Source organism: Ascaphus truei, chromosome 3 (genome assembly GCF_040206685.1).
Source record: "Ascaphus truei isolate aAscTru1 chromosome 3, aAscTru1.hap1, whole genome shotgun sequence".
Taxonomy (NCBI): Eukaryota; Metazoa; Chordata; class Amphibia; order Anura; family Ascaphidae; genus Ascaphus; species Ascaphus truei.
In genome coordinates this window covers 382,037,344-382,049,843 of record NC_134485.1, presented here as the reverse complement: position 1 = coordinate 382,049,843, position 12,500 = coordinate 382,037,344, and the positions used below count along the sequence as shown (strand labels likewise).

Here is a 12,500-nt window from a genome sequence, read left to right as displayed (position 1 = left end):
ACCACCCCCTTAACCCCTGTTGGGGCAAGACACACACCACCTCACTCTAGGCTACAATGGTATACGATAACAGACCCCGATTGACCGATTTTGTTCAGCTGGTGTCCTTTTTAACGATGTCCTACCCATTGCGGTGAGTGGGGTATTTAAATGTGTCTACTCACTGACTAGTTAGTCCTTCAGAAAGCGCCGCTTGGCATGAAATGGGCAGGAATTTTTTTTCCCTGTGTTTGTACATCAACATGCTCTGAAGAATTTGCATTTTTTTATATTGATTGAATTCCGTGAGATCTGTTGCCAGCGGCGACGCTGCAAATCTTGGATCATTCGTTTGTCTTAGCCGTAGCAGCGTTATGACCTTTGTGAAGGTAATGGCCGCTGTAGCCAGTCCAAATGGGAGAGTTGTCAACTGGTAGTGACGGCCATTTAAATAAAACCTTGGTGTGATTCTTTGTTGGAATATGAAGATGAGCATCTTTTAGGTCCATCGAGGCCAAACATGCTCCTTTTTCCATCACTGATTTGACAGCCCTTAAAGATTCCATCTTGAAGTGGCATATCTTGAGAAAAGTATTGACTTCCTTCAGATTTAGGACTGCTCTGAATCCACCTTTCGGCACTAAACAGGACCGAATAAAATCCTTTGCTTTTCTGAGACTGCGGTACTGGTTGAATTGTGGCATTCAACTTCCCGATTTAAGGCTGGATCTTTTTATGGAATCTTTGAGAGATGGGATTCTCTGAAATGATAACCTGGTATCTTCAGGAACTCCAAAGAATATCTTTGAGCTATAATCTGTAGAATCCGCTGTGGTCTGGGCCCAGCAATCTAGAATACTTGCTAGCCTGCTGCCAACCCAGAGGCCTTCATGGACTTTGCTGTTTGGTGGTCCCCCAACTGGAATGTTGTCTAGGGCGACCCACACCCCAGGAGTGTGGTTTGGGTAGAACCCAATTTAGATTATAGGCTCTTTCTGGTTTAAAGGATCTCGCCTCCTGTGCAACTCGTCCTTGTGGTTGGACAAAAGATGAACACACATGTCTGCTGGGGGCAGGAAGTGAACTTTTCCTTCAGTCATTTTAGAGATATTACCTCATGGTATGCCAGAGAGAGAGATGTATCTGCGAAGAGCAACTAACCCAGCCTAATTTTAGACAAGACATCCACTGCACAAGGTTTAAGCAATAATGCTCTTCATATGGCTATGGAATATGCCAAATTCTGACTGTTCTTTAGATACAGGCCATTGCTGTTGCTGGCTTCAATGTTCCGCCAATAGCTGAATATTGCTTGCACAGGACCCCTTCTATTCTATGGTCTATAGCAGGAGTGAGCAAACTTTTTAGGCCGAGCCCCCCTTTTAATCCATGAAATTTCTCGGGCCCCCCCTGTCTGATCAAAATCACATAAAAAAAAAACCTTTATTAAACGGTATATAATGTAAATACAAATATGTCTAAGGCCGCGCGTATAGTGCCCGCGACGGCGACGCTAACAAAAGTTGTATTTCGCTTTGCGGCGGCGGTGCGGGCGACGTGGCCATTGATTGGTTCAGGGGCTGTCACATGAGGCGACAGCCCCTGAAAAATCAAATATTGCCGGCTTCAAAAAATCGCATCGCCACGTCACGCTTACTATAAGCGCACGCGGCAGCGACAATGCATTTTTCGGATGACGTCGCGTCGCCGGCACTATAAGCGCAGCTTAAATACTTACATACTTCAACAGCTCGCTCTTGCAAAATTAGACTGCGTCCACGCTGCCGCTAAGAGCGGTGACATCACCAACTCTCCAAGCATGAGCACAGGGTGTCCTGCATAATTTTGCAAGCACGAGTGGGGAAGTGTTTACACTTTTTTTACCTTAATTCTGTCCATTCATAGTATGAGTGATAAAGTGGCAGCCTACCATTTCACTTGCAGAGGATCGCAGCGAAGCAGGTTGCCAGCGGAGGAGAGCAGCATCACAGCGTTATTGTAGGGCAGACACCGGAGGGAGGGGCGTTTGACATCACAGGGCTCGCGCGTGCTCCTCCCCCGTACCTCCGAATTATGTGACCGCCACCTGCACTATTCTGTTCGGCCGCGCGCGCACATCTTTTTCGCCTGCGCAGCCAGGTTTTGCCGCACGCGCCCCGCCTAAATAATCTTGCGCCGGGGCGACCCCCCTCAGATTGTGCACCGCTGCATTCAATCACCACCAACACACACAATACACACTGCAGTCATATATATACACATATATATATATATATATATATATACACACACACACACACATATGTATATATATATATATATACATACACACACAGATATATACATATACATACACACACACATATACATACATACATACATACATACATACACACACACACACACACACACATACACACATACATACACATAAATACATATACATATACACACACACATACATATACACATACACACACACACACACATACATACATACACACACACACACACACACACATACATATACACACACATAAATACATATACATATACACACACACATACATATACACACACACACACACACACACACACACACACACACACACACACACACACACACACACACACATATATACACACACACACACACACATATATACACACACACACACACACACACTACCTGGGGGAGGGAGTAACTAAACCTGCTCCGGTCCCCCCATGTGCTGCAGAAAACGGGCGGGTAACAGACAGGAGGAGGAGGGCTTGTCTGTGTGCAGGGAAGGCCCCGCAGCAAGGCCCCGCCCCCTCTGCAGGCAGACACAGCATAGAAGCAGCAGCAGCAGCAGTCTCTGCACGGAGCTTCTGGCCCCGCCCCCTCTGACACAGACAGCAGGGAAGCAGCCAGTGCACGGAGCTTCTGGCCGCCCGTGCACAGCTATGCCCGCCCCCAGGTTTCCCCGCACTCAGCCCGCGCCCCCCCTACATAATCTTGCGCCCCCCCAAGGGGGCGCGACCCCCAGTTTGCGCACCGCTGGTCTATAGGAACACTAAAAGATGATCCATCCTCCAAGGAAATCGCTGTATTTCTTACTATTTGGCGATGGCTGCATCTACCTTTGGTGGGATTACCCCATCCCCGGTATCCTCTTGTCTGAATGGGTATATGTTGGAAAATGTTTAGTCTTTATAATATCCTTTATGGTGGCCTGAACAGGTAAAGTTCTACTTGCCTTCCTTGAGCCTAAAAAAGCCTGGTCCAGGACTCCAAGCTCCTCTCTGGTATCCTGAATATTTAATGTTGTCCTCATTCTTGACGAGTTGATCTATGGGTTTCATGTTAAAAAGGAGCCCACATGATCCCTGGCTCGGACCGCAAGGTCTGGGTCTGCACTGGGCCTAGAGTGAGCAAACGCGGGCGGGTAGAGGGGACGGAGGCCACCAGGAATTCTCACCCCCTCCCCCACTCTTCCTTTCCCTGTCGGTACGTCCACTCCCCCACACCCCATCCTTCCCTTCTCTCTCTTAAAAAAGAAAAAGATTATTGGTCAACATCTCGCCGAACTCAGTCATGTTGTCATGTGCCCATGACATTACTGTACTTATGTATACATGTGTTTGTTGCCAATAAAAAAAAAGAACAACAAAAAAGGAGCCCACGTCTGCTTGAGCTTCTTCCTCTTCAGATGAAGAATATTTCCCAAGTTCTGAAATTGATGCTTGCGCCAAGTAATCAACAATACTTTCAGGATGCAGATCTAGTGAAGTCTGTGACCAAGGCCTATTTGAAGACCCTTGAGATTCCACCTTGTCAAAGGAAGGCATAAGTGAAGTTTTCATCGATTAAACAAGTCAATTGTTCAGATTTTTCCTCTCCCCCTCCATTTTGTTTCCATAGAATCAGCACAACATTTCTTGTTAGCTTGACCTCGCAGTTTGCACAGAATTTAGACTTGTAGAAAGCTTTTCTAGGCTTAACAACCTCAGCATCTTGCAGAGACTGGTTAAGGCTTTGGCTACAGTGGAATGCACTCGCTTACGCTCAGCGCAGCGCACGCTCGCAGCAGGTGATATTGCCTGTCCTGCAGGCAGAGGTGACAGGGGGGATGTCAGGTAGCGCGGCCGTGATGTCACAGAGCTGGTTCTCCATCATTGGGCAAATCGCTCACGGGACCCGGCCGTTGCGTGGGAAATACAAACCTGTTTGTAGCACCAGTCTCCCTGTCGCGCATGTGCACGCGCTAGCACTATGCGCAAATTCATTGGCGTCCTAGTGTTTTGTTTTTGGCACAAGCTAAATAGCTTGTGCCCACTCCTGCACTTTGGATGCAGCCTAACTTTGAGGTCACCTGTAACTGCGGGAGCGGAGATGCTACTACTCAATTAACTAGGAAGCACTATTTCCCTTAAAAGTACCCCTTTAAATACCTTGGCGTCCAGATCCAGGTTTCTCCCTGGTATAGGACCTAAGCAGCAACGCATAGGTTTTAAAAAAATGTTTTGAGCACCAAAAATCGCACTCCGTTGGCATCCGCATGCAGTGTCATGACATCATCGGTCTCCGAATTCCCAAGGACAACTGCATGCAGCCCGTAGAGGAGATCCAGGGGAAGACGCCTCCGCGCTGCGAGCAGAGCCGTGGAAGGGAAAGCCCCTTCTGCTTCCAAAAGAACAGCATTAAAGTGGCCCAAGAGAAAGAAAACAAAATTGTACAAACTTTTAATGTTGACTGGCAGCCAACCTGCCGACAGCCTTCCTTCAGCTAAGGTAGGACAAGAATAACCGACCTGAGATGGGAGACGCCCTCTTATATCAGGCGGTTTAGGGAAGTGCTTGGCCTACCTCAGCTGGTAGGAGGAGTAAACCCATTATTATGACTGCCAGAGAGGACGTGGAAGACATTTTATTATTTTTTTTCCATATGCCTTATGGGAAGATAATGTAATCTAAATACAATTCCCATTTCTTGAAGAATTTTTTGTACCTCTTACCAAATCTGAATATGTATCTTTTTTGTCATATTGCATTAGAATCAGCAATTCTCTTTGAATATGTTCCATGTTTTTTTAAAGCAGTATTTCATTTAAGCCCTCATCAGAAATCAAAAATAAAAAGTTACAGTAGGTAATAATCAATTCTTAGTATAAAGACACGCCCAGTGTGTTGATCTGATTACATTTATGCGTACAGAGGCTTCTTGCCCTATATTCTAATAGCGTCTTCTTTACTCCAGGACAGAATGGGAAACCGATGGCAATTCTTTCTAGTCATCACTTCCGGTTTAAGGGCGAGGAGAACGTAAATAAGCAAAAATGTACCTCTTGTAAGATCGGTTACTGGAATTACTTTAAGTACCAAAGTGTCTAAAAACCATGTATATTGAGTGATAGTATATAAAAGACACGGAGTATTGATGATACAGAGCAACATCTTTTGAGGTAGGCTTTTTCCCGACCATGAAATGAAGCATTCAATTTTTGCAGTCAGTAGGGCATCTATTTGAGCTCACACTTCTAATCAAAAGTCATCAGTATCCAAACACTAGAGGCAGTTTCAAAGTCTGCCCATCAGCCATGACCACTTATTGAACCTCCATGGATACCATGAAATGTTCAACCCTACACTACAAGTGGGGCTCGAAACACATGGACTGCTCCTCAAATATCAAGCTTCTAAATCATTGTACATTGTTCAACGATGCAACAATTTCGGTACATAAACATTTAAGAAAACAAACCTGCTTTTAGTAAATAAAACCACAGAACAAAAAAGTCACTAGTTTTTTTTTTGTTGCTAAAACCTGATTGACAAATACAACACGCCAATCAATTCTCAGCCACATTAGCGTCTCTGACACAAGCTTACACAGACGGCACTCAAACCCATCAGCATCTAATGGGGCAGATTATAGTAAATGTACACAAAACTGAAAGTCAATGAAGTTATGAAACATGCAACAAAATCTGAATAATGCTTACCCACTTGCCAGTTCCACTGTATTCTGCTAACACTGCTGTGCTCCACAATAATTCTTAAGGGGAAAAAAAAAAGGTTATAAAAAGTGAAAAATCTTAATCGTTTAGCATGTACCTTTGCCAAAATAAGTCAGCATAAAGAAAAGATATCAGGCAGTCAAATCAGACACTATCAAAGCCAAATTGACGATACTTGCCATTAAAATCAATGGCAGATATGACCGATTTGAGGGCAATAGCACAGATCGTGCTTTGATGAGTCTCAGCCAATGTATTGTAGACCTGCATTTAAACTCTGAAAATACACATGTGAGAGTTTCCCTGGCATTTTGTATAAAGGGGGCCCCCTGGGATGGATACAGCTTCTCCCTCTATACACAATTGTGATCTGACACTAAAAAATATATCAAGAAAAAGCAGCTACAAGATTATGCAGCAAAAGGAGTATTATGTACTACATCACTACAAAACGAAACATTTTTTTTTTTAAATTTCAACAAGCTTCTCTTTGTAGTGAGATATTACAAGAATGTACTTTTTGCAACATTTTGGAGAAGCTTGATTTTACTGTATATCTTTTAGTCCCGGATAACAAATTGTCTAAAAGGGGTTTCTTAGCGTGAGGAGCTGGGAAGACATGTTGGTGATCAAGAGCACCAGCGCTATCTGTAAACAACTTGCACTAAGGGTCTTCTGTTTTATCCACGCAAATCTATTTGAATTCTTGGGCTGAAAATGTCCCGAACAGCCGCTTCCACAGATATACAAATATCCACCAAGTGAAAGCCAGTTCCCTTCCAATTTTTCCATTGCAGCTTCTTCCTGGAATATAACTTGGTCTTAGGCCCTTTTAAATTATGAAAAGGGGAGGGGAGAACCATGAAAAAAAATAGAACAAACTATAGTGCAGGATTGCAATGGTTTCACAATAGAAAAATACAAGTTTCCAAAGTTTCTACTGGCATTTGAAATGCAAATAAGCCTGGTAGTAATCAGTGGCAAAGAAATATCCGTGTCTCTTGGGTGTTCGTGATATCGAGAGACAGAAAGTAACAAACGATAGCGCAGACAGTATAAAATCAAAAACATTTTATGCTAAGAGGTAATAAAAAAAAAATACCTCCAGAGTGCTTACATGCAAAAAGGCATTCAAAACATTCAAAACAAGATAAAGCCGGGAACGGACGAGTCACGAGCTCACCGCTTCCTGCGCACTGGGACTCGCTGCGATTGGATGTCAGCCTGTCACTTGCGGCCACCCGGAAACCAGCAGTCGATCGCTCGCAGTCCTCTCTCTTTCACTCAGTCAGCGACGTCAGGACTCAACGAGTTTCGCTGCGTTCCAGATTCCTCAGCAAGACACCTGAGGACGCTGGAACGCAGCGAAACGCATTGAGTCCCGTCATCCATGACAGTGAGAGGAGAAGACTACGAGCAATCAGCTGCCGGATTCCAGGTGGCCGCAAATCGAAGCGACAGGCTGACATCCAATCGCAGCAGGTCCCAGAGCACAGGAAGCGGTGAGCTCGTGACTCACCCACTCCCGGCTTTATCTTGTTTTAAATGTCTAAGAGAGTCGCCTTTTTGTAAGTGCTCACTCTGGAGAGGTTTTTAATTACCTTTCACATAAAGGCTTATTTTTTGCATTTCAAATGTGAGTTGACAATTTGGAGGACTACCTTTTTCTATTGGTAAACCATTGCAATCCTGCACTATTGTGTTACTTTTTTTATCATGGTCATCCGCTCCCCTTCTCCTTTGAAGACTATTTATAACAGAAGAAACTTCAGAGACAGTTTCTCCACCAAGGCTTAAGTGGAGATACGTTACCACTATCACTGCACAAAGTATTACTTATTTTGCAATACTATCACTGTTTGAATTGGTTACTGCACTAATCACACTTTTTCATTTACAGGGCACTATCATTTATTCGTTCTTGTGGGAACGTCACCCCAAGCCCCTTTTTTGCTTGCTTTTATGTTATGAAGCAGACATTTAGAACAGACCGTAATGAACTAGTGCTTTCTCTGGGTAATTTCTCCTGCGTGTTTTTCCCCCATTAGTCTTATACTATAGAAGATACTAAGCACTGATGCAGCATGATAGCCCCTGTGCCTAAATGCAGTCATCCCTCATTACATGGAGCATAGAGGAATGTTAACACTCACTGGATTATATGCTGGCGTTGGAGGCATCTTCCACCTCTGCCATGGTCACAAAATTATCAGTAACCATCAGGTGACTGATGGTCCCCCTATATCAGTTGAGTATCCCATTGCAGATCCAGTAAGTAAGTAAGGGTACTCACGCCAGGCATTGGATAAGTCTCAAGTTTGGCACAGAGCACAGTAGTATAATTTCACTGCAAAATTATAGCCCCTATGATATCAATAGTTTGGATTGCAGTGGTAAATTAGTTTAACTAACACTTTACACATTTATAAATAAACAAGAATTATTACTGAAGAATGACCCGCTGAAGAATTTGTGAAAAGATATTGTTGGGCTTCACAAACTGAATAGAACTAAAACCTCCATAATTTGCCCTATGAGGCTTATTTCATGCGCCTGTAAGCACCTCAGCTCAAGACTTCCCCTTAGGCTGCAGCCAGGGTGAATGAGAGCACTCTGGTGCTCAACGCTCATTTTGCTTGGGGGATTTGTGGCCAGCCAACTGCGCACTCCGGGGGGCGCAGCCATGACATCACGGAGCTGGTTCGCCCTCATTGGACGAACCGCTCACGTGATGCGCCAGCAACAATTTTACTTGTCTCTGCAAGCAGCTGAGAGCCGTGTGCTCACAGGCACGCTCACACAGGACAAACACATTGTAGCAATGTTTGATCGCGCTGAGCGCGAGTGCCCGCTCAGCATCACCTTGGCCGCAGCTTTATGCATGTTTACTTTGTCAGAGACTTTTTCAGTAGTGATCGAGTCATCATTCTAGATAACGCCATATAAGTTCTTACAATTGTATACCGCTAACAAACGTTCCAAACAAGCCCACCATCCCCAGGAACTCCTCTCTGGTCAGGTTTTTCACGACGTACTCCTCACACACATTTGAAATGGCATACAAAGAGGCACCCAGGATAATCAAGGCATCACCAACCAACATGTCCTTGGCTGCAAAAAAGAGGAAAGAAAAGAATTGAGAAACTGCTGAATGGTTTACATCTCACCACATTGCACAGATATTAGTGTCACTCAGGAAACATTACAACACAGGCAAGACAGGAAACCAGACCGACTGGTAAACAGATTCACAGCAATATTCCCAGGGAAGACCAACCACACCAGATTGTGGACATAACCAATGAATAAGCAAACATACATCAATGCACACCTAGGGACTTATTCTATATAGGCTGTTTTGCACCGAAATTGTCAACTGAAGTCAGAGGGGAATTTTGGCTGAAAGAAGCCCGTTTAACGACTTGGTTGATTTAGAATTAGACCCATAATAGGTAAGAACAAGGTCTACTTAAGCCTCCAAGGATAAAATTGACGAGCATGGAGGTGGTAAGTGCTGACGACTGAGAATAAAGTGATCCCTGTTGTGCTCTGGGGATGCTTATTTTCCATAGCCAGTACATATTCTGAATGGCTAATAAAAGGACTATGGAATTTTCTAGCACTCGACATTAACTATTAGCGCTATGGAGCTGCACAAATAGGAGATAAAAGTGCTGCTTGTAAAGTGCTTGTTATTAGAAATACACAAACTTGTCAACATTCGGCCTGCAAATTTTCACACAAACAGGCAGTGTTGGGGTTAAACTCCTGCGCATGGCCTAGCCTGCAGTTGCAGCCTGGTTGGGTACTACAGTATGTTGCCTTATACTGGGGCGGGCCTAAACCGGCAGTTAGTGTCATATCTGGGGAGGGTACTGACTGGGTCACATGTATATGGTGTGATGCCTTTCAGTACCTAGACGTGCCCTGTTATGGGGCAGGGTTACAATCCCTTCCCCCGGGTATAAAAGCGGACAATCCACCAAATTGAGTGTGATGATTATGGGACAGTGTGATATAATTTTCCCTATCAGAGGGTTAAGAAGATTGGGAGGGGCTCTTGGGGCCTAAAGCCCAGGGGGTCTGCTTCAGGGCTGGATAACGAACCAGCAGATGAGCTACAGTACCCAGGGAAACACCCATGTAGTGGCCAGATCTTCCGTGGCAGGGGGGGGGGGGGAACAGGTGCTACATTATTATTACAGAAGTATATTTAGATGGAGCTTTTTCTTTTAATTTTGCTGGGGGCATGGAATATTTTTCAAAAAAGTTTTCAAACTGATTTTTTTTTAAATTCTGGATAATTTCATAATTAGGTGTTTGATTAAAGTCGATCATATGTAAAAACTATGGAACTACAACTTAATGAAACCTTAACTTGTACTACGCTCAAGCATACCACAGTATTCAAAATGCAGACCAAAACTCTGCACACCTTGATCTCTTCCTGCCAACGTGTCTGCACCAACCATGGTCCCAACACCCAAGAGACAGATCGCAACAGCAATGAAATGGATCAATCTGTATCTTGAGCGAAGAATAAACCAAGAAAGAGTCATCAATACAGGAATTCCAACACAGTCCAGAAGCTACATGACCAAAGAGAGAAATGGAGAACAACATTAGGAGACAAAAATAATTCCTCATCTACACAGTCGCTAAATATAAAAACATAAGGGAGTAGAAATTAGATGCTTATATAGTAATATATTGATACATAATACAGAGCAAGAGCTGGAGGAGTGGCTCAGAGAGTAAAGGTACTGACTGAAAACAATTACACAAATCCCGGTGTCAGCTTCTTGTGACCTTGGGCAAGTCACTTTATCTGAGTCTCAGGCACCAAAAACAGATTGTGAGCTCATCTGGGAAGGGACTAGGTCAGTAAAAATGCTATGTACAATGCCGTTTACTGCGCACTACATTGTAATTGTAAAGCGTTCTCCCCCATTAGGAGAAAAGCACTACATAAAAGTTAAGATAAAGGGGTCAGTGGCACCTACCTCATGTTGACTTTAAATGTTCACCTCAATCCCCTGAGAAATGATACCGTGCAACATTTATTTTATGATATACACTGATCCAGCTACTAAATGGTAACTTTATAGTCTGTTTTAAATTATTGGCACATTTGAAGGACACAATGAGCAGAGTGGATACACTAGACAAATTTATGCTGAGCAGTTTTTTTTTTTTTTATAATTTTAACAATTTCACTAGCTAAAATCGCCAGTGCCCACTTTATAGATTGACAGCTTGTGGTCAGACGGTGCAGGGTGCCGAGGCACTGATTGCGCGCGAACGCTGTACCCAGCAGAGAGAAAAGAGATTTTAAAACAATGGGTAAGAATGTATCAGATGCGTATTGGTGTCTGGTGGCTAGGCTGAAAACGCGGCGTCATGGACCAGCATGTTATTCGGCGTTCTACCCGAGTCAAAGGACGTCTGAAGTCGCAGATGTACGTCTCGCGTAATCTTTACACTTTTTGTATTGTATGTCTATTTATATAGCACCAAAAGTGTACTCAACGCTTCACAAAGAATACAGTACAGGGAATAATAATACAATAAGGGCAGCAAAATCAGACAATAGGAAAGGAAATCCCTGCCCTGAAGAGCTTACAATCTAAGGCTTCGGACATGGTGTCATTAACAGCGCTGACGTTTTTGGGTCCTGCATGAGTCAGCGTGCGCCAATTTAGCTTAGGGTATATAAATCTCACCCAGCCTGGTAGTTGTTGCTTGTTAACATTTTTGTTCCTGAACAGCAGTCTGGCTATTCTCTTGCCCCCTGCTTTGTCTTGATCTGACTACCATTACCTTGCATATAGCTCTGTAGACTGGACATGTACCTTTTCATTTAGTCTTGTATTAATACTTCTTCACTTCTTGACCCCTGCTTTTGTTTTCCCTCGGCTACCTCACTTTTTGCTCCTAGATCTGAGACTTTAAAGATCCCTTTTTCATTAACTGACTGTGTGAACATTAAACACAACCTGTTTAACTTATATCAGTCTCTTGTTACCTACGAGGTTTCCATACTCCTGATAGACCAAAAAGGTATTAAAACAAGCCCATTAAGGTTGACAAAACTTACAGAACCTTCAAAGCTTCAATGGTCTCTTAACAATTTTACCTATAAAGCACCATCATGTCGGTCGATGAAGAGGTACTATAAGACAACATAGTATCAATTAGAAGTTGTTTACAAGATGTTGGTTTGGTGTGATTGTACTATGAGGGATTGGCCCTTTTAAAGAAGACAAAGCGTACTAATGGATTCACAAATTAAAAGTAGCGTCCCAAACAATTCTGCTTTTGCGATAACAGAACGGGAACCCTACCTACAAAAAAGTTGCAGATAAAAAAAAATTAAAGTTGAATGAGATAAAGCAGCAATCCCACCTACCCGCCTCCAGAGCTGCACGGTGCAGCTTTTACCATCAGACCCCAGGCCCTAATAGAGAGGTTTACTTGCCGGTGTTTTATCTCCTTTTAGAGAAATCAAAATGATCACCCAAT

General features: G+C 43.6%; 1 protein-coding gene across 2 annotated transcripts in view; it reads right to left on the bottom strand.

Moving 5' to 3' along the window:
* SLC35F2 (solute carrier family 35 member F2) overlaps nt 1–12,500 on the bottom strand; it is a 97,702-nt gene that overhangs the window by 13,311 nt on the left and 71,891 nt on the right. For both annotated transcript variants that reach the window (XM_075592365.1, XM_075592366.1), the window contains 3 exons: nt 10,414–10,567; nt 8,933–9,089; nt 5,964–6,016 (listed from right to left, as the gene is read on the bottom strand). In XM_075592365.1, coding sequence (XP_075448480.1) covers nt 5,964–6,016; nt 8,933–9,089; nt 10,414–10,567 — 364 coding nt within the window. The remainder of the gene's footprint in view (nt 1–5,963; nt 6,017–8,932; nt 9,090–10,413; nt 10,568–12,500) is intronic.